Below are 27,384 nucleotides of genomic sequence, written 5' to 3'. Positions count from 1 at the left end.
TTTGGTTCGTTTTGGTTTGCTTTCACATTGCAGTTATGTCAGCGCACCAAAGAACTTTACATGACGCACTATGTGGGCTGCATCTGAACATTGATTGGTTTGTTAGCGGACGTGCGTCTGACGTCAGTGTGTTGTCAATTCAGCGGGTAACTTTGACAAGAATGAATGAACAGACGCATATCGTTGCCAATACTGTTAATATTATGGCATTACTATCTGCAGCACCAACTATACTCGAGGCAAATTCACCAAATGAACGTCCTCGTTGTGCAAACATTTTATCGGCGCCGACAAGAAAGGAGGAGCTCCTCCTAGAAGATAGGCTTTTTAGCCAAACAGTGTATTTTATTTTATAGTTAAGTTTAAATATTATAATGTTACTTTTCAATTTCATCTAGGCTATATTGATTATGAAACGTGCACGGTGTTCTGTTTGGTCCGGACCGAGACTACCTCTTTTCGTCGGACCAAATTTCGTCTGTTTGGTCCGGACCATGGTCCGAGGGAGGTTTCACACCTGTAATTTTGGTTCGTACCAAACTGAAAAGTCCGAAAATCCGGACCAAACAAGGTAGGTGTGAAAGCACCCTAAAAGTGGTTCTTGGCTTGTAATCATAGGGGAACCACTTTTGATGCAAAATAGCACCATTTCTTTAAAGGTGATCTATAGCACCTTTGTCGAATGGTGCTATGTACAACCCAAAAGAGGTGCCATATCACATTTGATTTTTTGCTCAATAATGGTGGTAAATGGCACCAAAAGTAGCTCTTTGGTGTGTAAAGAACATTTAAAGGTTCTTTGTACGGCAGTGGTGCTATATAGCACCTTTATCACCCCAAAGAACTGCTGAAGAACCACTGAATCGCCAAGATTTGGTGCTATACAGCACTTAAAGTGGTTCTCCTATGATTACAAGCCAAAGAACCACTTTTAGTACTATATACTGTAGCACCGTTTTTTTTAGAGTGTACCCTCTCACCTCTGGGAACAGTCTGCATCACTTTCTCCAACTCAAATCTGTCTCTCTCATTGTGTACAACTTGTGGAGCATAGGCACTAACAACATTCAACATCACACCTTCAATATTTAGCTTCAGACTCATCAACCTATCTGACATTCTCTTTACCTCCAGAACATTCTTCACAAACTCTTCCTTCAGGATCACTCCAACTCCATTTTTCTCCCTGTCCACACCATTATAAAACAATTTAAAACCTGCTCCAATGCTTCTAGCCTTGCTCCCTTTCCTCCTGGTCTCCTGGACACACAGAATGTCAACTTTCCTCCTCTGCATCATATCTATATCTACTAGCTCTCTGCCTTTACCTGCCATTGTACCAACATTCAAAGTCCCTACTCCTGCCTTTCCTCTTCTCTCTCTGCCTTCCTCCTCTAACACACTTTCTTCCTCTCCTTGTTTGACTATCAGTAGCCCAATTTCCACCAGTGCCCTGTAGGTCAACGGCACCGATGGCGGTTGTTGTTAACCCGGGACCCAACCGATCCGGAATGGAAGTCATATTCGTGATTCGCATAATGAATTAGGCAAAAAATTTAAGTCAGATGCCCGTCCTGACACAACCCTCTCTATTTATCTGGGCTTGGGACCAGCAATAAAGGTACACCGGCGTGTGACTTCCTGTGGCTAGATTCTTTCTATGAGAGTCATGAGAGTAAAAAAAAAAAAAAACTCAGACATATGAATCATATTAAATCCTGCGGCTCGTGATGATACATTGATCTCTTAAGTCTTAATACATTAATGTATCGTCATGTGCCACAGGGTTGAATATGGATTCATATGGCTACGTGTTTTTTACTTTCATAGTGACTCTCATAAAAATACACCCCATTGACATGCATTATACGAGCAACGGTTAGAGTTAAAAATCTTCATTTGTGTTCAACTGAAGAAATAAACGCACCTACATCTTGAATGCCCTAGGGTAAGCAGATAAACTTCAAATTTTCATTTTTGGGTGAACTATATCTCTTTAAGACTATATATCTGACCATGCGACTATTTGAATTATTCAGAAATTTCCTTGCATAATACATCGGCATTACAGAGAATGTATGACTCTTTCATTATCCTAAACATTGTATAAGAATTCATTTCATGAAGGGAAGAGCGGCTCTCAGGAGCGCGTGTAAACATCAGATCCTTTCGAATCCGGCAAAACCGCCCCGAGTTCAAAGTTGGTTTAATGTTTGATATTCACAACTTTAGGGACTCTCTGAAGTTATGACATTGATATACACATTTCTAACTTCAGTAGCATTTGAGGAGAATGACTTACAGACATAAAACCAACTGTAAAATGTTTATCTAGGTGGCAGGTATGATGCACACCTTTTAAATGTTTAATATTTATTCAAATAAACTGTCAAATAATGTCATATGTATATATTGCTCTCTGGGATCATGAATATGCCATAATTTAAAGCTCAATAGCATTTGAAGAGAATGACTTAGTCATACAAACCAACTGTAAAGTGTTTATCTAGGTATCAGATATGATGCACAACTTTTAGATTTGTGATATTTATTCGCACATAAAATTTGCCAAAAAATGTGTCCTTGTGAATATCAAACATCCAAAGTCCTTCACATAAAAGTGCACGCTATTATATACAGTCATACATGCGTTCATAGACAAAGAAGTCGGGAATGTCTCATTTCTCTTTTAAATGTCATTGCAAGCTGTTCACACATTGGCAATAAAAAGCAATTAATACATGAAAATTACATACAGCCTCATTAGGGTTCTATATATAATCATTTCTTCTAAGAGTGAGAGTAGAATGAGCATGAACTAATTCTGCACTTTCACAGAAAAAGCACAAATCATTTCAGAACAAAACTAAAACACATTTAAAGCATGATATTGAAGAACTGGGTGGCAAATTGGCTATTTCAAAGAAAATAACCTGGCACACAGCACACAAATGACTGTTTTCTGAGAATGACCCATACATTTATTTTTTCTGCAGGTGTTTAAACATGATCTTCAGTGTGGTCCCTTACAAAAAAATGCAGAAAGCCAGATGAAAATGTACGATATTCCTCAGCGGCATCTCAAGGTCTGACACACTGTGATATCTGACGTCCCCTGCGAAAAATAATGCTCATTGTGTGTTTATTAGCACAAAATCATCCAAATCCATCTGAGAGAATTAGATAAATGCCATTTTTCTTTTCTATTGTCACAAAACTGAAGATTGTTACACTTTACAATAAGGTTCATTTGTTAACATTAGTTAACTAGTTAAAATGAGCTAACAATGAAAAATACCTCTAAGGCACATCATTAGTCTTACTAACCCATTACTGAGATAACAGTTGTACCTGTTAATATGAATTCATGGGTCTGAGCTAACATGGATTAACAATGAACAGTATTTTTATTGAATAAATGAGGTGAATAAAAACTGTAACTAATATAACTAATAGGACCTGTTGTGTTAGCGATACAATAATAGGGATTCATGATAGATCAGTACGGAAGCTTGATTCACCACTGAGTAAAACATTTTAAAGGAACTTTTTGGGACTTTAGCTTATTCACCGTGTCCCCCAGATTAGATAAGCCCCATTCTCATCTCTGTGCGCGCCATAACTCTGTCTGACACAAACACACCGCTAGCCTAGCTTAGCACAAAGACTGGAGGTAAACAGCTCCAGCTAGCCAATAAGTGACTAAATAACGGCAACATTTTCCTATTTACATGTTGAGATGTGTATAGTCACAGTGTGCACTAAGACAAAATGAAAATGAAATGAAAGGAAAATGAAAAGTTGCTAGGAACTATACTCTGATTCCTGCGTAATAATCAAGGTAATGTGCTGCCATATCACACAATTCTGACTTTATATCTCTTAATTCTGACTTTATATCACACAATTCTGACTTTATATCTCTTAATTCTGACTTTATATCACACAATTCTGACTTTATATCTCTTAATTCTGACTTTATATCACACAATTCTGACTTTTTATCAGTTGTAATACATAAATGATCTTAGTTCAAAGTAACCCAGCGATCGGACATATTAAAAACATTTTACATTTTAAAATAAAGCAGGCTGTGTTAATAATTCAAATGGAACGCCCACATGAAATCAGACACCAGAGAGAAACATACGGCAACAAAAGAAACTATTTATTCGGAATATGCATTACCAGTACAAATTAAGAGACCAAAAAACCTACACCTTGTTAGTTTTTCTTCACAAAAACGAGTTGGAATCAAAAAGACAATAGTTTGCTGTTCCATTTTATTCCTTTTATACATATGCAGAGATCTTAAAAGTTAAAACTTGACAAGAGAATGTCTCTGCGCTTGATATAAAAAAGAAGAAACATTCAAAAACACTGCAGGAGTTTAAAGAACAAAAGACATGCAACAAAGTAAACATTTGATGTTTTACAAACCGCTGTATATGCAAAAACTAAAAGCATCATTACATGAGGCTTTTCTGGATATGGTGCTGCTGGGCAGGCAGTGATACAAACGTCGTGAGCGGAGGGAAACGCTTCGAGAGTGGGATCTGCTCCGGCGAACTAAAGAAAGCGATGCAGGACTATGACCGTCCAAACCCTCTACATGGTCTCATTCTCGAGTCACAACCCTTCACTTGCAGTGATTGTGGCCCGGATCTCTTCAGGAGCAGTAACCCACGACACGCGCTCAGATCCATCTGTAAAGACCGAGTCATTTTAGACGTGGATGCGATTGTTATAAAAAGAGCAAAACAAGAGCAAAAGTGCACATCTACATATAGAAGCTAGCGCGCATTCACATTATGCTTGCGAGAAAATAAAATATATGGCTGCCCTGAACAAGCCCAATATGAAATAAGAAACGAGAATCGGCTATTCACAACAGGAGGGCATCAAAAATATATCCAAACGATTTCTGCATTTGTGTGCCATCATTAGCTTTTCCTTTTCTTCTCAAGAAACATGACAGAATTCCAGCTGGATTTTTGGTTTCGACTATAACGCACCATGGACATTCGTGAGAAACGCATCCCAGATATTACACAATTTACAACATGAACAATGTTAAGTGATGTCAACGTAAAGAACGGACACGTCTGTGGTTTTTGGTATCAAAGTCGCCCAAAGAGAAGGCTGACGTGGAGCGAAACTGGAAAAGAAAGCCATTTCACATTTGGGATTTGTTCACTTCTTCTGATTGCCGTTTATTGCATTCTCAAGTGCGCTGATGAAAATCCTTCAACGACGACGATGATGATGATGATAATGATGATATATAAAGGGATTTATGTGTCTGTACATCAATATCAGACAAACTGAATCTGATTTAAGATGCAAAATAACAATGCTGTTGTGATAATTTGATAACTGCATTTCTCATTCAAGCAGTGAAATTATGATTTTCCCTTATGTACATTAACATAATCGAAACAACCAAATATTCTAGTGATTAATTAAGGTTATTAGACAAACAGAAATCTAGTTGAGGCAGTGTGAACCCAATCAACTGCTTTTTCAAGCATACTAAATCTATTATTATGTAAAATCTGTTGTGTAAGTGTTACTGAAGAGATGTATAAAAGTACTTTGGCACTATGGTAAAATAGCAAAGTGTTTCAAACATAACGTGATGTTTGCTGTGACGACGAAAGGCATTGAATTCTTTCTGAAATGGGTAGAACTACCTGTCTAGTCTAAGCTTGATATTGTCTCGGTTTGAATCTGTTTGCTGACACTGGTGTGATGTGCGGATGTTTTGAGAGGTAGCATGAAGACGTTAATGTGAAGATGAGGGATGATGATGCATGGCTGTGTTCTCAAAAGTCATTTACACACTGGAGAGAAGAGCGTGTGGCGTGATGCAGAGAGTCCGTTCTGTGTGGAGGATCAGTTGGAGGTGTCGGAGTGAACGCTTCCGGGTCCTTCTGTGGGGGAGGTGACGGAGGAGGGGGTGGTGGGGTCCTGCCAGCCACCGTTCGCCTGACGGAGAGAACAACCAACACACACCATGAGGGAGCCATCAACCACACACTGCACTGATTACATCACAATGGCAGAATAGGATGGCTTATAAACAGGGCTTGAGATTAACACTCGCAGGTTGAATTTGATCCATAATACATAAAAAAGGCATCTGAAATAATAAACTTGTCAAAGATATTGATACATATCGATAGTGAAATATCTGAAACCCTCCACAGAATACCTATGCGACACCAGCTGCTCTTTCTCACGCTCTTATCTCTCCGACAGCGAACTGAACTGACACTCAAACCTGCCTTCCCTCTGCTCATGGTGCAGAATTGGACTCAAATACACACACAATACCACCAAAATTGTGGTCTTGGCAAATATTAAAGTCCTCATGAAATCAAAATTGATGTTAGCACATTTAACGGTCTTAGGGTGAACAATTAAGTTAATACACCGTAAAAATGTTAGGTTTGAAAATGCTTAACCACTCCCCTCCAGCTGTTAGTCTATGAGCGACTGATGGAGACGAGGAGCGCTGCCTCTGTTCAATATTCCGTCTCACTTGAAATTACGTCACAGCACTGAAGAAAACTCACTAGCTACTTCTGGTTCACTGGGACTTTAAAGGGTTAGTTCACCCAAAAATGAAATTTATATCATTAATGACTCACCCTAACAATTATGAATCAGCGTATTGATTCATGATTCGGATCACCAAAGTCACTTGATTTCAGCAGTTTGACACACAATATGAATCAATCCGCTGATTCATAACCATTTTAATCTTTATTTGAGGATTGAAAACAAACGCAGAAGAGAAGACAATGCTGAATAAAGTAGTTTTGTTATTTTTGGACTAATATGTATTTTCGATGCTTCAAGAGATTCTAATGAACTAACTGATGTCTCATATGGACTACCGTGATGATGTTTTTATTCCCTTTCTGGACATGGACAGTATAGTGTGCATACACTTGCATATATGCTCTCAGACTTTAGGGTGAGTCATTAATGACATCAATTTCATTTTTGGGTGAACTAACCTTTTAACGTAGACACAGTCAGTTCTGTTTTAACTGAAAGAAAACAGCTGAGAAAGAAAACGCATGTGTTACAGTATAATTGATCTGTGTGTCAGGACCTAATATACCTGCTGCCAAATTATGAGATGATATTAAAAATATCTATATGGCAGTTTTTCCACATGATATCGTTGCCAAAATTGTGGCCAGTGAAAATGCTGAATGGCTAGTAACTTTGAAAAACCACTAAGCACAGTGGCTGGAGAGCAACACGCGCGCGCGCACGCACGCACACTTGAATAAAACTGATTAAAAGGGACTCTAAATATTTATTGAATATATATGTAAATGTATTCAAAGAATCCTGAAAAAAATAAATCACAAAAATATGAAGCCGCACAACTGTTTTCAACACTGATAACACATGTTTTTTGGGCAGCAAATCTTCATATTAGAATGATTTCTGAAGGATCATGTGACACTGAAGACTGGAGGAATGATGCTGAACATTCAGCTTTGATCACAAGAATAAATTACATTTTAAAATATATTAACATAAATAACCAATTTTTAATTGTAATAATAATATATTTTATATATATATATTTTTTTTAACTGTTTTTACTGTATTTTTGATTTTAAAAAATGCAGCCTCTTCTTAAAAACATAAAACAATTGTTTGAAATATTTCTTTGTTAGTGTTAACAAATTCTAAAAACACCCTTTTTGTCAATAATTTTGTTATGTGAATGCGAATCAGCTTGTGTGTAACGCCTGTCATTTATACTGACACACACTAAAATACTGAGAAAAGAATCAAGACTCTGAGAATAAACCAGGAATCAGGAAGGACACTGAGAGAAAGAAATGCAGAAGACAAACAGATGCAGCAGAAGCCAGCACTAATCTCACAGACAGCAACGCTACGAGCGTTTCAAGGCGACTGAAAAGGCTGGAAATACTGTTCAATCAAACTCAATTAAAGAAAAGAAGAAGATTCTTAAAATGCTGCTGTTGATGTCAAGAGTCAGATGAATGCACAATACTAAATGTCATCTCTGTCATTTGCATGCCACTAATGCTTTCTGTAATACATTTGAATAAACTCAGTTTAATGTACGGTGGCCCCCAAAGTATTTAAACACTTTAAACACATCAAAATTAGATAGTAAAATATCAACGCAAGTTGAAGTCATTAATTGCAATGAAAGACACATGCAATGTATTGTGCCTCTGTGGGTGCGAAGTACTAGAAAATGTTAATAGTTCATGTGGTGAACTTATCTAGCATTGACATTCACACATTTATAAATGTCACTTAAAAAATGGATTTCGATTGAAGCACATTCAAAGTCTTAAATTAGCTGATATATGCACTCATGTTACATTGATGCAGTCATTTGCTACAAAACTATAAATAATATTCCAGGAGCAAACACCTTCTGACAAATGAATTTCTGAGGAATAATATGGATAGCGTAGTATAAAATAATTTTATAGTAATTGCACTCACACAAGCAATATTTAATGGTTAGAATATTTTAGATTTGGACATAATACATATATATATATTTAATCATTTTATTGAATTAAATTTAATGTATTTTCTGTATTATATTATTATAAACTACCATTTAAAAGTTTGGCGTCTGTAAGAATTTTGTCATGTTTTTCAAAGAAGTCTCTTCTGCGCACCAAGGCTGCATTTATTTGTGCAAAAATACAGTAAAAATATAATATTGTGAAATATTACTAGTTTAAAAACCCTGTTTTCTATGTGAATGTGTGTTAAAATGTAATTTATTTCTGTGATCAAAGCTGAATTTTCACACGATCATTCAGAAATCATTCTAATATGATGATTTGATGCTTAAGAAACTTATGATTATTCTCAGTGTTGAAAAAAGTTGAAACAAATTTTTTCAGGATTTTTGATGAATATATAAAGTTCAAAAAACAGCATTCATTACAAATAGAAATCTTTTGAAACAATAAAATGTCATTTCTTTGAAGAGTTTAATGCCTAATAAAAATAAAATCTTACTGACCCCAAAACTTTATATGATTATATTTCCAGAATTGAACAGAATTTTATGCTTAATTGAATATGAATTTATCACAGTGCTTTGTATAGTGCAAGTTGCACTTCAATGACTGTCCCGTATCAAACGCTTCTGATGCGAATTGAGAAACGTTTTCTGTGTCTGTTCATCAAAGTCAAGCCCACAATCCTCTCATCCCGCAGATCTCCACACGCATCCGGGAAAAAGCAGGATTTGCATACATCCGTGCTTCCCCCCCCGATGGCGTATGATCTCATTAACATACGGCCAGCGAAGCGCGGCGGAAAGGAAGCGGGACAGAGACGCTGACCGCCCCCCCCCCCCCACCCCCACCCCCCCTCTCGTACTCGGCTCGCTGTCAAGCCCATTAGCTCGGCAGGAACCTGATCTGAGCAATGTGCTTGGATTGCTGTCCCAAGTCCACACTCCGCTCCCCGTGTGTCTGTCGTATTGATTTTCCCCTTTACCACACGGCTTGTCGCTGTGAATTTTCTCGTCGCGCCAAGTTGCCAGCAGCGCCCCTCCCGTTCCCCCGCTTCCCGAGCGCGAGTGAAAAAAACACAGGATGTCCTCCTACGAGTGTTTTACCATGGGCGCACGGCTTTATTTTTAGCGTTTGGCTGCGAGATTGTCCGCAGAGTGTTTTTCTCTGCCGCCCTTTGGGGGATAATCAGGGTCAGGTGACTTTGGGGCACGGCGAGGACTCGTATATTTGCAGCCGGTGTCACCTGTTCGCCCCCGTTCCCGTCAGCGGGGCGCGTGGCTGCAGGTGCCGAGGCCGATCTGATTGGATGTGATGGGCTCAGACAGACGCCGGGCCGGTCTCGTGTCCACGTCTCGCTGGGCAGCGCGCCGCCCGTGGCGTTCACAACACACAGGCAATCAACTAAGTGACCACGATTCCCAGACAAGTCCCACTAAGTGGCATTCTGAGCCCTATGGCTTTGAAATAATTGGTAGAGGGCAAAGCAAGAGGAAGGGGGGGAAAAAAGAAGTGTTTTTTCTCGCCTTACATTGATGCCCTGCGGACTGTACATCTGGTTTGCTGCGAGGCCGTCACTGTATCCTCCTGTCTGGCTGATAACATGGCGAAGGGTATCCACCTGAAACGCAAAACAACACGGCAAGGTCAGAGCGCACCAAAACGCAAACGCAAGGTCGGACGAAGCGACGCACGCGAACAAAGCAAAGTCAGATGACACGACGAAGAAGAAAGCAATGTCAAAGAAAGCAAACAACAACAAAAGACAAAGAACACCCGATGAAACACAGACGTACAAACACAAGATGACATGCCAACAATAAAACGCATTACAAAGCCATTCTGAAACCTAGTAAACAGCATTTTAATTCCTTATCCTGCCCTGTAAGATACCTCAATTCTACAGTAGCATTGTGGTAGAAAGTGACCCCTGAATGCATTGCATCAAAAAGAATCCAAAATTGAGGACGAAACTGAGAAATGTGCATTAAAAATATACTTACACTACTGTTCAAAGTTTGGGGTCGCTAAGATCGCTGAGTCTGCTCACCAAGGCCGCATTTATTTGATCAAAAATACAGTAAAAACTGTATTTAATATAGCTGCTTTCTATGTGAATATATGTAAAAATGTAATTTATTCCTGTGATCAAAGCTGCATTTTCAGCATCATTACTCCAGTCTTCAGTGTCACATGATCCTTCAGAAATCATTCGAATATGATGATTTGCTGCTCAAGAAACTTTTTTTCCGGATTTTTTGTGGAATAGAAAATTCAAAAGAACAGCATTTATTTGAAATAGAATCTTTTGTAACATTATAAATGTCTTTACTGTCACTTTGGATCAGTTGAGTGCATCCGTGCTGATTAAAAGTATTAATTCCGGTAAAATGTAAATCTTACTGACCCCAAACGTTTTAACACTAGTGTATATTTCATGAAAAGTTTTCATCGAAAAGTTCATATACAGTATATAATGATTACACTTTTATATTTTACACAATATTTGTGTGTACCCTGTATTTTTATGCTTCGTGTCTAATGTCAAACAGAAGTCATTATTTGATGTAAAGTGTTTCAAATTCAGTCAACTTTCTATGTAGGCAGAAGACAGAGAGGCAGTTCACACGTTTCTTTTCAACATTAAAATTTGACTTAATATCTGTAACTTTATATAGATAGTCCATTCTGTTGACTAAAAGTAATTTTGCAACTACATGTCAACTAACTTTCATTAGATTATTAATAGACTATCTGCTTAGTATCTGCTAACAATTTATTTGAATGCTCCCCCAAAAGACATTCTACTGATAGCACTCTCAAAAAACACTGAAAGAACACTCTCAAAACAGTCTCACTCTTTTTTGTACCTCTAAGTCAGGGGTAGGCAAGTTCGGTCCTAAAGAGCAGATGTCCTGCAGAGTTTAGCTGCAACCCTACTAAGCCACCACAGAATAAAACTCATGGCTCCCAGCATGCATTGCAATATTAAGTATGTCACCATTGTTGAGTTTTATATGCTGATTCTTGATATCTGTGTGTGCCTAAATTTTTTCCCGCCTGAATGTATTTAAAAATCAAAATTCAGAGTGAGTTATTGGCACTATACCTGTGACTGCACATTGGCTCCCACCTGAGAGCCCTGGTACGAGTCCCCGTTCAGAGACTGAACACTCATAAACAAATCGCCAGAGTTTGACATGCTAAAAGAGCCAGCAGAACCTGAGAGGTGCACAAACATGACAGAGAGAGACAGAATAAGCCAGAGAAGATGAGTTCGAAAAATTCCAAAGAGCAGAAATGCAGAGTTCATTTTAGATAAGCTTTAAGATCATAAAGCAGCCCGTAAAGAAGACAAAGAATTGTTGCAAAGCAGGAGGGATTCAGCTAGCAGCAAGAGAAAGCTTGACGCCACAGATAACAGCTCAGACTTGTGCAAGTTTGATTTTTCATTTTTAATTGCAAAGCATGTTCCAAAACAACTGACCGATTGAGAGCGGATGCCATTTTTAATTTGATGCAATGCCAAGTCTGTACTATAATACAGTATAAATGCAGAGACATCATTTTATTCCTATAATCGACCACTTCTTTTTGCGTGAAATAGATCTTTGCACTGAGAGAAAAAAAAAAAAAAGATTTTTCAACATATAACATTTTGAAAGTTTTTTTTTTTTTTTTGAAATGGCTAAAACCATTCAAAAGTTTGGGATCCGTAAGACTTTTTTTGATAGACTTTTATGATATCACAAAAAAATTATATTTGAAATAAATGATTTTTATGCTTTCTATTCAATCCAAAAAATCCACAGAAATATGAAGCCGCACAACTGTTTTCAACATATAATAATCATAAATGAGCAGCAAATCATTATGATTTCTGAAGGATCATGTGACACTGAAGACTGGAGGAATGATGCTGAAAATCACAGAAATAAATTACAGTTTATAATATTTTCACATAGAAAACAGTTATTTTGAATTGTAATAATATTTCACAATATTATGTTTTTATCACAGTATTTTTAATCACATAAATGCAGCCTTGAGAAGTAAAAAAAGAGAAGTAAAAGAATCTTACAGACCCCAAACTTTTGAACAGTAGTGTATTTTTTTATTAATTTATCAGCTGAAGGATTGATGCCCCTCAGACTGTCCTATAGAGTATACCTCTCACTTTACTCTATAGTCACATGTTCTCATGGCTTTAATGGAACACAAAGCATTTGTTTTTAACTAGACAAGCCCTTCGAATTACACAAAGAGAACTAATGAGACAGGAGCACGACATGGTGTGATCCGTACAGCACTCGTCCTGTTTCAAGTGAAAACATATCAAATATTTATAGTCCTGCGCCTCATCTGGACTCATGGGAATCGGTGTCGAGTTTTTAATCTCACCTGCTGAGTTTGGAGTGGACGGGGAATTGGCCTGGCTGCCGTGTGTGGACACACTCGCAGCGGTCACGGCCGTTCTGGCGGCGTACATGTTGGCTTCTTCCTGGAATTTTCCGATGTTCTTCTTATATCGGATTCGTTTGTTTCCGAACCAGTTGGACACCTGCCCACAAAAACATCAGAACCGACATGTGATTTCCAACAGTGTCCTCTTGAACCCCATGGGTACATATCATGAAGGTTTATAAAAAATAAACAGATTTTTAGACATGGTGGTCACACATTACAATCAAATTCATACATTATACTAACGTTCAAAAATTTGGGGTCGGTAAGATAATGCTCCCTAAGGCCACATTTATTTGATCAAAAATACAGTAAATACTGAACTATTGTGCAATATTAATTCAATCGTTAATGTGTTTTAAAATATAATTTATTCTGTGAATATTCATAATCATTCCTCCAGTCTTCAGTGTCACATGATCCGTCTACAATCATTCTGATATGATGATTTGCTGCTCAAGAAACATTTATCCGTAACATTTACGATTATTATCAATGTTTAAAACAGTTTACAAAATGGCTTACACTATTTTACGGTGTCCTTGTTACACGTTACATGTTTCTATAGTAAATTACTATAAATTATGCATAACGCAACTAATCCTAAACCAAACCTAATCCTAACCCTATAGTAAGGACATGATGTTAAGCAATTCAATGTATAATTAAGGAGTAAATTTTACAGTGTAATTATATTTTTAAGTACTGAGTAATATTAACAACATGTACTTACTATAGAGTTAGGATTAGGTTTGGTTTAGGGTCGTTTGCATGATTATGCATAATTTACTGTTATTACTATGTTAAGTACATGTAACATATGTAACAATGACACTTAAGTAAAGTGTTACCAAATAAAGTACAATTTAAAACTCGGTTGTAACATTAAAAATGTCTCTACTGTCACTTTTGATAAATTTTATGTATCCTTGCTCAATAAAAGTACTAATTTCTTTAAAGAAAATCTTTTTGACCCCAAACTTTTGAACGGTGGTGTAGGATACAATGCACTCACAATGTAAATGTCACAATTTGTAACTTTTTTGCAACTCTAGCTACTAAAATACTTTTTTTTCACAAAATGACAACTCTAAGTAGACATAAAACATAGATAGGTCATGTTAAACATGAAAACATAATAAAAATGTTTTAACTAAAATGTAACAAGTACCCAGTGGATAGTATAACATTCCAAACATATCCAGCTATACATTTATTACTGCCTTTGAATAATTTCAATCATAAGCACACTTGAACGGCACCCCAATGACCAGTAGGAAACCAGTATGGGATTTATTTTCCATGTTGGAGGCGTGTCGATAAACAAATGATAGTGGAAGCAAATAGATTCTGATAACTGTAAATCTTGACTGTGTTTATAAATGCATTTTATATACTACTGTATATAATCAAACTTCTAATTTAGCCAGTTTTGTGACAAAACTAACTAGGTCTAACCACGATGGACACACACACAACACGTCAGGATAAAACGATCGCTTATACCAATCTCAGTATGTCGGTGTGTGCTGGCAGCAATGATCACAGCACTCACTGACAACAATCACTCAACACACACACACTGACGCCCATTACTGCTAATACACCAGCGGATGAGGCTCTGTGCTAATGATAAACACCATTACGATGAAAAGCTAATCAATCCTGCGGCTAAGCTTCCCGTTCCCGCGAGAAGCTAAAGGTGTTTCTATATTACAAACGGCCCGCCGGTCATCATTCATCCCCGCGAGCCTGACTGAAAACCAGGCCTAAATGCATCATACAATCATTTCAGCTAAATTTATTAAATAGTTTAGAATGCATTACGCATTTAGCGCAGCAGATGAAAAATGCTAAGAGGCATGTGGTGCCATGCTGCAAATGATTTTGTTTTCGAGTTGCATGAGGTTGAACTCACGTGAGTATTACTGATAGATTTCACATGCAAAACAGGTAGAAACAAACATTGGCTGTGTCTCAGCATCTAGTGAGCTGCCTGCCTAGAAGGCATGTCTGGACATCATTGGGAAGCGTGCAATATTAATCCTATGGTATTCTTTGGAATCATATGGTATATGAATATGATAGCCATTCAGAACCGTGCTACACTGAATAGTAAAGAAGAATGATATCACTATTACTGAACTATGACAATATTTGGGGAGTTAAATAATGACTGGTTCGTACCTGTGAGACCGTGATCGAACATTTCTTGGCCAGCTCCTCTTTGGCCTCTTCGCTGGGATACGGGTTACTGAGATGAGAGTAGAAATATTCATTCAGGATCTCTGTGGCCTGTTTGTTGAAGTTTCGTCTTTTCCTCCTGTGCAGAAAGAGACAGAGACAGACAGATGAGATGTGGGCATCTGAACAGAGCTTGTGTGAATGTGTTTTGTTGCACAATTTCACTTTCTATTGCATTCAACTGTATGCATGGAATAGCATATCTGTGCATAATTATTTAAGCTTATTACAGAAGTATATATATATACACACACACACACACACACACATACATATATATATATATATATATATATATATATATATATATATATATATATATATATATATATATATATATATATATACTGTATATCCAACTAGATGCAATCAATAATCAAGGTATAAATATTTGTAAATTAGTGTATATGTATGTATATATATTAGCACTGTCAAATTGATTAATTGCAATAACAAACATTTTTGTTTATATTATATATGTGTGAATATATATACATATCCATACATATACAAATAAAATACACTCACCTAAAGGATTATTAGGAACACCATACTAATATGAACAAAAATGTTTGTTATTGCAATTAACAAACTTACAGTTGATGGAGATTTGTGGGATGCACATCCAGGGCACGAAGCTCCCCTTCCACCACATCCCAAAGATGCTCTATTGGGTTTAGATCTGGTGACTGTGGCGGCCATTTTAGTACAGTGAACTCATTGTCATGTTCAAGAAACCAATTTGAAATTAACTGAGCTTTGTGACATGGTGCATTATCCTGCTGGAAGTAGCCATCAGAGGATGGGTACATGGTGGTCATAAAGGGATGGACATGGTCAGAAACAATGCTCAAGTAGGCCGTGGCATTTAAACGATGCCCAATTGGCACTAAGGGGCCTAAAGTGTGCCAAGAAAACATCCCCCCACACCATTACACCACCACCACCAGCCTGCACAGTGGTAGTAACAAGGCACGATGGAACCATATTCTCATTCAGTTTACGCCAAACTCTGATTCTACCTTCTGAATGTCTCAACAGAAATATAGACTCATCAGACCAGGCAACATTTTTCCAGTCTTCAACTGTCCAAATTTGGTGAGCTTGTACAAATTGTAGCCTCTTTTTCCAATTTGTAGTGTAGATGAGTGGTACCCGGTTGGATCTTCTGCGGTTGCCCATCCGCCTCAAGGTTGTGCGTGTTGTGGCTTCACAAATGCTTTGCTGCATACCTCCTCATACCTCAGAGTGGTTATTTCAGTCAAAGTTGCTCTTCTATCAGCTTGAATCAGTCGGCCCATTCTCCTCTGACCTCTAGCATCAACAAGGCATTTTCACCCACAGGACTGCCGCATACTGGATGTTTTTCACTTTTCACACCATTCTTTGTAAACCCTAGAAATGGTTGTGCGTGAAAATCCCAGTAACTGAGCAGATTGTGAAATACTCAGACCGACCCGTCTGGCACCATCAACCATGCCACACTCAAAATTGCTTAAATCACCTTTCTTTCCCATTCTGACATTCAGTTTGGAGTTCAGGAGATTGTTTTGACCAGGACCACACCCCTAAATGCATTGAAGCAACTGCCATGTGATTGGTTGATTAGATAATTGCATTAATGAGAAATTGTGTATATATTGCAATTATATAGTAAATTGATCAATAATAACATACCAAATAACTATCCCTCTACTGTATTTGCAACCCTGTTACCCATTTATTTACTTTATTGTTTTTTGATGTTTATTGGAAAATAACAAAACTGCTGATTAATCTCAATCCCAAACGGTAACATGAAATATATAAAGCACATGAAACATGGCATTTAATATTTAGTCTGACCTCCTGAGATTGACAACTTAAGAAAATAAGAAAGATAAACTGCCTTCTGCGTTTTCCTGGAAAGTGCCAAACGAATTCAAATGTGCAAAGACGAACTATGCAGGCAGAAGGAAAAGAGGAATAAAGCAGACCGCACACATACTCGAAAGAGAAGAGCTTTAAAACGACAGTAAATTGAGCTTTTGGTGCCAATGAATTCAACCTCCTCTCGGCATCACTCATCTGTGGGTTAAGAGTGTGCGATTGGAGCTCGTCTCAGGGGGTTTTACATATGCAGCACTGAAGGGCCGGAACAGAGGGTGAGCCGATTTCCTCCCCAAAACCCCTCTTCACAAAATGCAAATGAGCACAGCATGGTCTCAGCCGAAGAGAGGATTAATCAGAGGAACTGAGCATGCTCCAAAGAGACAGAGAATGGATTCTGAGTGCTGGAAGGAAACATGAAGCTCATTTAAATGTTATGCCTCCGACTCCAGGCTTCCAGTGCGATTTATCCGCAAAGAAATGTATGCAAATCCCAGGCACGTTTCAAAAAGAACAAGCGATTACATTGAGAAAGGGATGGACTCAACACGGCAAAGCGCGTGTGGGTTTGGATGTGGCCCTGAAAGCGTAAGTCTGGGGCCTCGACTCCCCCGGGAAAGATCAGGAACGGGAAAATCCGTGCAAATAAACCACAGGAGCGTCTGTTTACATGGACGTGGTAGTTACGGGCTTAGCTCTTAGAGCGCGAGGAAAAGAATGAGAACAAATGCAGCAGAAAAGCAACACGCACTGACCTGGCGTCGAGGAAGCGGGACCGCAGGATCATGACGGCCTCGCAGGTGCTCTGCTTCAGCTGCATCTGGATGGAGCTGAACTTGCGGTGGATGATGCCGACCATGCGTTCGATCTCTTTGGGCGAGATGGGCCGTGTGCGAGACTGTTCCCTCAGAAGGTTCATCACATGGGTTGTGAACTCATTACACGCCTGGAAGGAGGCAAACGGAGACAGATGCATGTTATCATAACAAGTTATGGGTTCAAATGACACTATCATATGTAGTCTACATATATATGTATATTTATATACACAGTAGTGTTCAAAAGTGATGTCCAATGGGGGATGACCGTACAAGTTTGAATAAATCATCAAAATATAAGGAAAATATTAGTATTTTTTTTATTTTTAAAATATGAGGGAAGCACAGAACACTAAACTCAGTTAAGGTATTTATCGGACTAAATTATTTGGCAAAAAAGGCAAACTATAGCCACAAGTTTTATTTTACAATGCAAAAATAAATGCATAGAAAAACAATGTTCACGGAAAAAAAAAAAACATACATTTAGTACTACATAACTGGTTCATAATTTCTTTGTATGACAGCCTGGCCAAAAATTAGACCGCACAATTTGGCATGTTTTATTTATCACAAATAAAACTACTGATTCCAAAGACAACTACACAATATTAATGAATAGGGTGAACATCACTTTTGGCCACTACTATATATATATATATATATACTTTTGGCAACTATATATACAGTAGTGGTCAACTGTCACCAACACAAATTGCTTGTGTGTGTAAACATACATGGTAATACAACTCATTCTGATTCTTAAAAAGTTTACTGAGATCTGTTAGGACATTTATTGAAACTAAACTACACAACTGGCTTGTTCAGAAATGATATGCTATGACATAACAACTGTGAGCTCATTAACATATGACAGCCCTCATTTACATATCAACAACAATTCAGTATTGGGCTGTTTTTAGAGCAGTGACTCACTGTCACTCAAGTGAAGAGGTTAGCCAATCACAACGCAGCTCATTTACATACAAAAGCAACAACAGTATGCATTATTTCAATGGTCAAAGCAGATGAAAAAAAGGTTAAAAAAGACCCTCAACTTTAAAAAGTAAAAAAGTGTTCAAACTTATTCAGCAAGGACATTGAATTGATTAAAGGTGACAATAAAGACATTTAATAAAATGTTACAAAAGATTTCTATTGCAAATAAATGCTGTTTGAACTTTCTATTCATCAAAGAATCCGGAAAAAGAAATTCCACAAACATATGAAGCAACATAACTGTTTTCAACACTGATAATAATCAGAAATGCTTCTTGAGCAGTTACACTGAAGACTGGAGTAATAATGCTGAAAATTCAGCTTTGATCAGAATGAATAAATGACAAATTAATCATTTGAAAATATATTAACGATTGTAATATTATTGCACAATATTTCTGTTTTTACTGATCACATAAATGGCACCTTGGTGAGCAAAAGAGACTTTTCTCAAACATTAAAAAATCTTATGAAAACTCCGCTTTGACCACAGGAATAAACACAATTTTTCAATATATTCACATAGAATACCAGTTATCTGACTGGACCCCATCATTCACCCGGCACAATGTGACGCAAGTGTGTTTTGCTAGTTTCAGCATGACACAGTTATTATTTTCATGTCCAGCGGCACGTTGTTTAAATAGTAAATGCGCTCACGTCCATCTGTTCACCCATGTTCGTGCTGGTCTGAGAATGAGGTGTGTTCAGACGTACTGTTGGTGCGTTGCTATTTTGAGGAACTGAAAAACGACTGCGCCATTGACCAACAAACACTTGGGGCCCTATTTTAACGATCTGAAACGCAAGTGTCAAAGCGCGAAGTGCAAGTAACTTTGTGGGCGGGTCTCGGCGCTGTTGCTATTTTCCCGGCGGGATAAATGGCTCTTGCGCCCGGCGCAAATCTAAAATGGGTTGGTCTGAAGTAGCTTCATTATTCATAGGTGTGGTTTGGGCGTAACGTGAATAAACCAATCAGAGCGGCATCCAACATTCCCTTTAAAAGCAGGTGTGCAAGTTCCATTATGGATTGCTATTATTATGGCGTATTTACCAGGCGCACGCCAGGAGCGGTTCACAGCCGAGGAGACGGATGTTCTTGTAAGAGCAGTGAAAGACATAGAAGTTGTGTTGTATGGGGATGGGAGAAACCCACCCAAAGTAGCGTCGGTTTTTTCAGTTTTTCAGTCGATTTTTTTTCCTGGTTCTTGACGGACAAACCAATTTGTCAGATGTCCTTATATACATATACGTCTTGCCACTACTGGGCAAACAGGTCTGATCCTTAATTACTACCATTAGTCTGAATATTTTGTAAGCTAGATTTATGCCTATTTTTTCACATCTTCGTGGCACACCACAATGATTTCCGTCATCTCATGTGTTAATATTTTTTTAGTGTAACAATTTATGATTTGCAAAAATAACTGTTGCATCTGTGTAGATTACATGTGCAAAGTGTATGCGCGTTGTGCATGCTATACATTATGGTCAATCATGTGCCCTTAAAATAGCATAATGAACAATGCGCAACGCGCCACTGACTTTAGACTAGGTTTTTTTCTGGTCAGTGGCGCAATTGTTTAATGGAACAGCAAAATAGCACCAGGGATTGTTTGCGCCTGAACACGCCTCCTTTTTTGCGCTGAACCGCCCAGGGAGCGCAAGTTCATTCACTAGTTTAGCGACGTGCTTCTGTGGAGGGAAAAGCGCACTTTGCGCGGGTGCAAAATAGGAATGACACATGCGTCGGTGTACAAAGTCAATTGCGCTGGGTGCAAGATAGGGCCACGCAGCAGCAAACAAACATGCTAAATTTTAAAAATAAAAGGATTCCTCTCTGGAGAAGCGTTTAGTCACAAATTCCCTGGCTTTTAAAGGGAATGGGAGATGAGACTCTGACTGGTTTAGTGCACGTTACGCCCAAAACACACCCATGATTAATTAGGAGACTAGGAACAACCCTTTTAGACCATGTGCCTGACACACCTTCCATTTATTCCGTCGTTAAACTAACAAAAGTGGATTCTGACATGCCGTAAGTGCACCTGCTCCATACGTTTCAGAACATGCGCTCAGATCGTTAAAATCTGCATTCATATTCCAGATCCACGTGTGAATCCTGAATGGAGATTAAGATTATGCTAGAGAATGTGGATGCTGTCTAATGTAGTGATGTCCATATAAAACTCATCCATCTCTTGAGCCCTCATTCCTCCAGAGCAGACCCTACTAGAGTTCATTAATCACGCATAAATATGAGTCGTTACACTTTCAATATTGTGACTTAATTCTGAAATGGCCTCATTGGCGTGAGATTCTCATTACTCACAGAGAGACACAAACAGATGAGCGAGAGAGCGGAGCGTGTCAGGAGAACCGGGGCTCATGGGAAGACGACAACAGCAGTTACAGAACGAATAATGAAGGACGTTTTGGGTCTTGTGCTGGGTGGTCCGTGTGTGTGTGTGTATTTGTGGTCCTCTATGACAGCTATGAATATGCTTTTGTGAACAAACACACAGAGGACACCTGGCCCTGTCCCAGAATGCATTTCAGTATATCACCTCCCCTATGTCGCGAGCGTTCATCATCACGGATGGATCTACTGTCCGACCACGCTGAGAGCCGGTACAGCAGGGTCTGATACTCTCACTTAAACATCAATGATACTCATGATGATGTTGATGCTTTGACCATTGAAGTCCTGAGAAACTAACAACCTAGAGCAGCAGCTTTTTAGTCATAAAAAAAACTTTAAACAGAAAGTTTAATTTCAAGCCATTGGGTATTATAATATATTTTCCAGGATATAAATAAAAAACTGTATCATCTAGTATACTAGACTTTTATTCCAAAGCGACTTACATAATGCAATAAACGTCAAGTATGCTAAATGGTAATAATTTGTATTGGTGCCAAATGAAAGAGGTACGTGAGTTGAAGTTTATTTGTACTGCGCATTTCCCAGACGCCGGTAGTTTCAGTTTCGCTTTAAATAAAATTAGTTTAGGCTTGGCATTTATGATAAATGTTGTTTATCATGAATGACATGTTTTATACTCATTGTTTTCAATCATGTTCTGTTCTGAATAATGTTATACGAAAAGGATTTGTTGTGGAATGAGTGGAACTAAAATACAAGTGTATAGAATTTAGAATGTTTGTAAAATTAAATTGTATTTATTAACCAGCATTTTACATTATTTCTAAATGTCATAACAGATTGTGGGCCCTATTTTAACGATCTGAGCGCATGGTCATGGGTGAATTTTGGGCATAACATGCAATAAACAAATCAGCCTCATCTCCCATTCCCTTTAAAAGCCAGTTGCGCTTGCATTACAGCGGATTCGCTATTAACATGGCGGAATTTGTGACTTCTGTGACTTGAACACTTCTCCAGAGAAGAATCCTTTTATTTGTAATATTTAAAAATGCTTGTGTGCTGCTGCGTGTCCTGTGTGTGTAATAAGCAGAGAATATGTGCATTTTGAACCCACCTGTAGGCATATATTTCTAACAAAATATACTGCGCTATTGACTTTAGAACAGGTGTTTGTTGTTTAAATGGCACAATCGTTTTCAGTTCCTCAAAATAGCAACGCGCCAACAATGCACCTGAACACACCTTGTTCTCAGGCCAGCACGCCCATGGGTGAACAGATAGGCTCGAGTCAAGCGGCAACCTCCCGCGATCACTCTTGAAGCCAATACGGAAGGAATGTAAACTGTAATTCCTCAACTCGCCACTAAAGGCAGGCTCCAGAAGGGAGCAGAATCTCATTGAGCCCCATGTTAAAATTCTCAACTTTACAGCAGAAAAAAACATGTTTACAGCCTGGTACAAATTGTGGTTTTGGCTTATAAGGCTAATTTTGATCTTCATGACAACTGTGAGGGGGGTGAATTTTTTTATAACTCATTCGTTTACGTTACATTCAGTTACACTGAGTTTCTGTTAGTTCAGATGAAGAACAGTAGGCTATTTTCTGCATCTACAGTACCAGGGTCAAAGAAACGATGCTTCAGCAAAGCTGCGGTCTGAGTCCAATGTGACGAGACAGAAAGACTCTGACACTGTGAAATGATACAACAAGACAACAAATAGCCGAAGCGTCTTTCTGTTGCACTGTCCTCTCCTCTCCTGCCGCACGCAACGACAGACATACAGCGAGAGCAGTGCAGTCTGATTCATCCGCCAATGAATGAATCCACCAGAAGTCATGAGTAATTGGTTTGAATCAATCTAACGACTCACTGAATCAGTCCAAATGAACTGTTCTTTATAGAAACAATAACAAAACTCAATCATAATATCATTCTAAAAACTATGGCTTAAATCAGTGGATCAGTGTAAATACTATTAAAGTTTTTAATATATTTGAATGCAAGTTTTATACTTTCATTTTACATGTTACATTTTTAGTAATTTGTTATATGCTTATAATTTTTGATATATAACTACTAGTGTAATTTTTGTTTATTTTTGAGTCCTTGTTCTGTTACTTAAAATAAACAAAAATCAAAAAGTTCTTTATCTAATTTTCTATATTTTTTAAGCTTTTTTACAATGAACAAAAATGCTTTAATAGTTTTACTTTTAGTTCATGATAATAACAGCTACAATGGAGTTCATTTAGTAAAGAAAGCTGTTTTAAAGGAAGTTCACCCAAAAAGTTAAATTCTGTCATTATTTCCTCACCCTCAAGTTGGTCCAAATCAAATATTGATTTGTATATAGCAGAACAAAGAAATGCATACAGGTTTGGAACAACTTGAGGGTGAGTAAATGAAGAATTTTAATTTTGGGTGAACTATCCCTTTAAGTGCTCGTCCTAGTCGTAAGCAGAATCATTAAAGTGTTCCCATTATGTTGTTTTTTTGTACATTGCCTTTCATGCAGTGTGTAATATAGCCGTCTAGTTGTGAAGCCGAAAGTGCACGATAAAAAATAAAGTTATTCTCTCTCGAAAGAAAGAATGGAGTCTAAACCGCCTAAACGAGTCATCAGGAATTCGAATCTCACTTCTGTGACGGCTGCACATCACTGGACAACACACTGCCAGCTGCTATATCACCCTGTAGCCCAAGACTGGTTGCCCACTGAAGCTAAGCAGGGCTGAGCCTGGTCAGTACCTGGATGGGAGACCAACTAGGTTTCTGTGTTAGTGAGGCCAGCAGGGGGTGCTCACCCTGTGGTCTGTGTGGGCCCTAACGCCCCAGTATAGTGATGGGGACACTGTACTGTAACAAGCACCGTCTTTCGGATGAGGTCCTGACTCAATAAAAATCCCATGGCACTTCTCATAATGAGTAGGAATTTAATCTCCTGGCCAAATTCCCTCCATTGGATTTTAGCATTAATTTTCTTCCTAAATACTTCAATAGGCTGAGGATGAGGATGAGAAGAGTAAGTGAGTCACATAATGTACCTCAAACTGAGTAGTGTATCACTGTGAAACGTCCTGCTCAAGCGATGCAGGTGCAGGTTGAAAAAGTAGTTCATCCAATACTTCATCATCGGTTTAGCACTCGGATCGATACGGTAAAATCAATGCCATTGTTACTGCCTTTCCAGTGTGTACATTCGCTGAGCTTTAGGAAGCCTCTGGAGCTGAAGTTCAGTTATGATAATGAGTGTTAAGCTTCCGACAGACCAATCAACACTGAGACATCTGGCCAATCAGAGCAGAGTAGCACGCGGAAAGGGGATTTAGAGAGACTGATTCATCTGTCGAGTCTTTTGAAAATCATTGAAAAATATGATGTGCAATGTATATTATGAGAAAACGAAAGTGTTTTTCGGCCTTTGGTAGACCTGTTATAGGGCGCTCCAAAACAAAATTGAAACCTTTAAAATAGCACTTTAAATTCCTTTCCTTTCCACTCTTATCTATATTTATTAGCCTCCATCACAATTTGAACATTCCCGTGTGCTTCCCGGTTTTCCTTGAGCGTGGGAACAGCGGGCTGTCAGCAGCAGCCTCTGTGATGCCTCTGAAACATTAAAACAGGAGGGTTGAAGAGCCTGCTTTCTGCCAGCAGAGCCCCGCTGTAACCCTCCCTTCACCGACAGCATCTTAAACACGCTGTTCACATCATGATGTGATCTGACAGATTTTGGGATGGAAATGCTGCCTGCTGAGTTACACTCACGCGCGCACACGCGCGCACACACACACACACACACACACACACACACACACACACACACACACACACACACACACACACACACACACACAAGTATGACAACGGCAGTCAAACAGATGTTCTACTAATCTAATTTATGAGATATTACAGTCAACATGAAATCAAATGAAACTTCAGTACACGTTGCTGGTGTTACTGCACATGAATCATCAGTGCATGCTATTCCAAATAAAATCGTTCATTTTTCATCAAAAAGCCTGTTGTGTTTTTTCTATGATGATTAAGATGTCTGTGAATTAATAGCAAAGTTATACTAAAATACCAGTTGCTTCTGTTAAGTTCTGTAGAATCTCCTGCAAAAAGCTGTGCGATCACACTTCCTGAAGAAGGTGTGGTTCTACCACTTGATTACCATGCTCAGCATGGCAAATTGGCTTTTGGCTTTTGCAGGCTTGCTGACCTGTTCGTATTTCTCCAGCTCGGTGTGGTAGATCTGGCGGATCTGGGAGAGTTTGGCTCTGTAATCCGAGTGTTCTGCTGAGTTATCGGCTCCAACTCCACCTGATGCCGCCGCCGCCGCCGCAGCCGCCGCGGACCCGCCCCCTTTCTCCGGCCCGGACACGCCCTCCGCCAGCAGCATGTTGTCCAATCGCATCAGCTGGGCATCGGGAGGCTCCTCCTCCTGGGCGCCGCGGATACTCAACACTGGAACAAAACAAGCACATGAAAAGGTTATTCTAACCGGAGTCTGACACAACGGGTCCGACCTCATCGATCCGCAGAGAATCCGCTCTTTCTGATAAATTGCCTTCGAGGCCGAAAACTGTAGTTGTCTTTGCCAAGTTGTATGATGATATAATAAAACTTCATCTAATTCACATCATGAGCTTCCCACTCAGCGGTGAAGCTCTGTGGCTGTAAATCTCAGCACGAGTATCCCTGCGCTCTCCTGCTTTGACACTAGAGGGCCTTAGTGTTTATATTTTACATCAGAGTGACCATCTCTGAGCTTCACTGGTAAAACAGACACACTTGACCATATACTGTACACACACTTAAACATACTGAGAACAGGAAATCAACACACTTAAATAGTTCTCTAATGAAATCACGTGCTCTTCCATTATATTTATGATATATTATTTAATATACACTATTTAGAAATTAACTATATCATTAAGAAACTATTGATTTTTGTCGATTTTAGTTGATATTTTATATCTTACAACACATTACAAATATCTCTATATTAAAAACTATAAAATAATTATAATATATATATATAATTATTTTATAGTAATTATATATATATATATGATATTATTAATTATAAAATACTGCAACAGCATCATTATTATGTAGGATTTTAAACTTTATTACTAATTGCATGGTATTTTTTCACTCTAGTTCCAATTTAATTTTGAAATACACTGTCATGTCTTGTTTTCTATCTCAATATAAATTCAGGGACTGAGCAGTGGAATATAAAAGGCTCTCTCAGTTCAGCTCTGAATGGCACACAATCCTGCTGCCAGGTTTGATCTTCCTTCCATTTTAATTATCAGTGACATTCTCCTCTCTCATCCAACGTCACATCCAGTTAGCGAGTCTGAGGTAGATGTAGTAATTTCCTCACAAGTTCTGACACATGAGCATAAAAAAAACGATATTGAGACTTTAAGATTAACGCTGATTATGGGGCGCATTGTCTGAGAGTGAAAGGAAACGGGGAGGAGAACACTTCATTAATCCAGAGACAAAGCCCGTGCACTGGTGCATTAACCCCAGACCGCTGCGGCCCGGTCTCGGACGCCGCGGCGGTGAGAAAGAGGCCGGCTGTATGGCCATCGGGAGGGTTTGGGAGGGGTGACGTGATTCTGACCTCCTCTCTAAGTCAAAATGCAAATGAAAAGACTGTCGGCGAGCAGGAAAGGTCAAGAGTTCACGACTCGGGCCCAGCGGGAGACAGACTGCGCAGTTCTGTGTTGCTGAGCTTCACGGGCAAGAGAAACATCCGTTTCATTAACCAACATATTTCATCCAACCTGAAATGAGGTATGGCTTCAGATGGGGCTTCAGATGGGGAAAATCTCACAGCATATGCAATCTGACATGGATTAACATCACGTGTCTGAGTGACCAAAAAAATAAATACATTGGGAAATATAAAATGCAATAAAATAAAATGGTACAAAATATGGCATGGATTAACATCACATGTCTAGGAGAATGAATGAATGAATGAATGAATGAATGAATGAATGAATGAATGAAAAAAAGATAAA

General features: G+C 38.6%; 1 protein-coding gene across 3 annotated transcripts in view; it reads right to left on the bottom strand.

Moving 5' to 3' along the window:
* Positions 1-4,147: 4,147 nt before the first annotated feature.
* pbx1b (pre-B-cell leukemia homeobox 1b) overlaps positions 4,148-27,384 on the bottom strand; it is an 88,960-nt gene continuing 65,723 nt past the window's right edge. For 2 of the 3 annotated variants that reach the window (XM_067458856.1, XM_067458858.1), the window contains 7 exons: positions 25,560-25,804; positions 17,882-18,072; positions 15,201-15,336; positions 12,951-13,110; positions 11,659-11,771; positions 10,081-10,170; positions 4,148-5,988 (listed from right to left, as the gene is read on the bottom strand). In XM_067458856.1, coding sequence (XP_067314957.1) covers positions 5,896-5,988; positions 10,081-10,170; positions 11,659-11,771; positions 12,951-13,110; positions 15,201-15,336; positions 17,882-18,072; positions 25,560-25,804 — 1,028 coding nt within the window. In that variant the 3' untranslated portion in view covers positions 4,148-5,895. The remainder of the gene's footprint in view (positions 5,989-10,080; positions 10,171-11,658; positions 11,772-12,950; positions 13,111-15,200; positions 15,337-17,881; positions 18,073-25,559; positions 25,805-27,384) is intronic. The other variant, XM_067458857.1, reaches the window with a different exon arrangement.

The sequence above is a fragment of the Pseudorasbora parva genome, chromosome 12 (assembly GCF_024679245.1).
Source record: "Pseudorasbora parva isolate DD20220531a chromosome 12, ASM2467924v1, whole genome shotgun sequence".
NCBI classification, from domain to species: domain Eukaryota; kingdom Metazoa; phylum Chordata; class Actinopteri; order Cypriniformes; family Gobionidae; genus Pseudorasbora; species Pseudorasbora parva.
The sequence above is the reverse complement of the archived record's forward strand: the minus strand, read 5'-3'. Positions and strand labels throughout refer to the sequence as shown.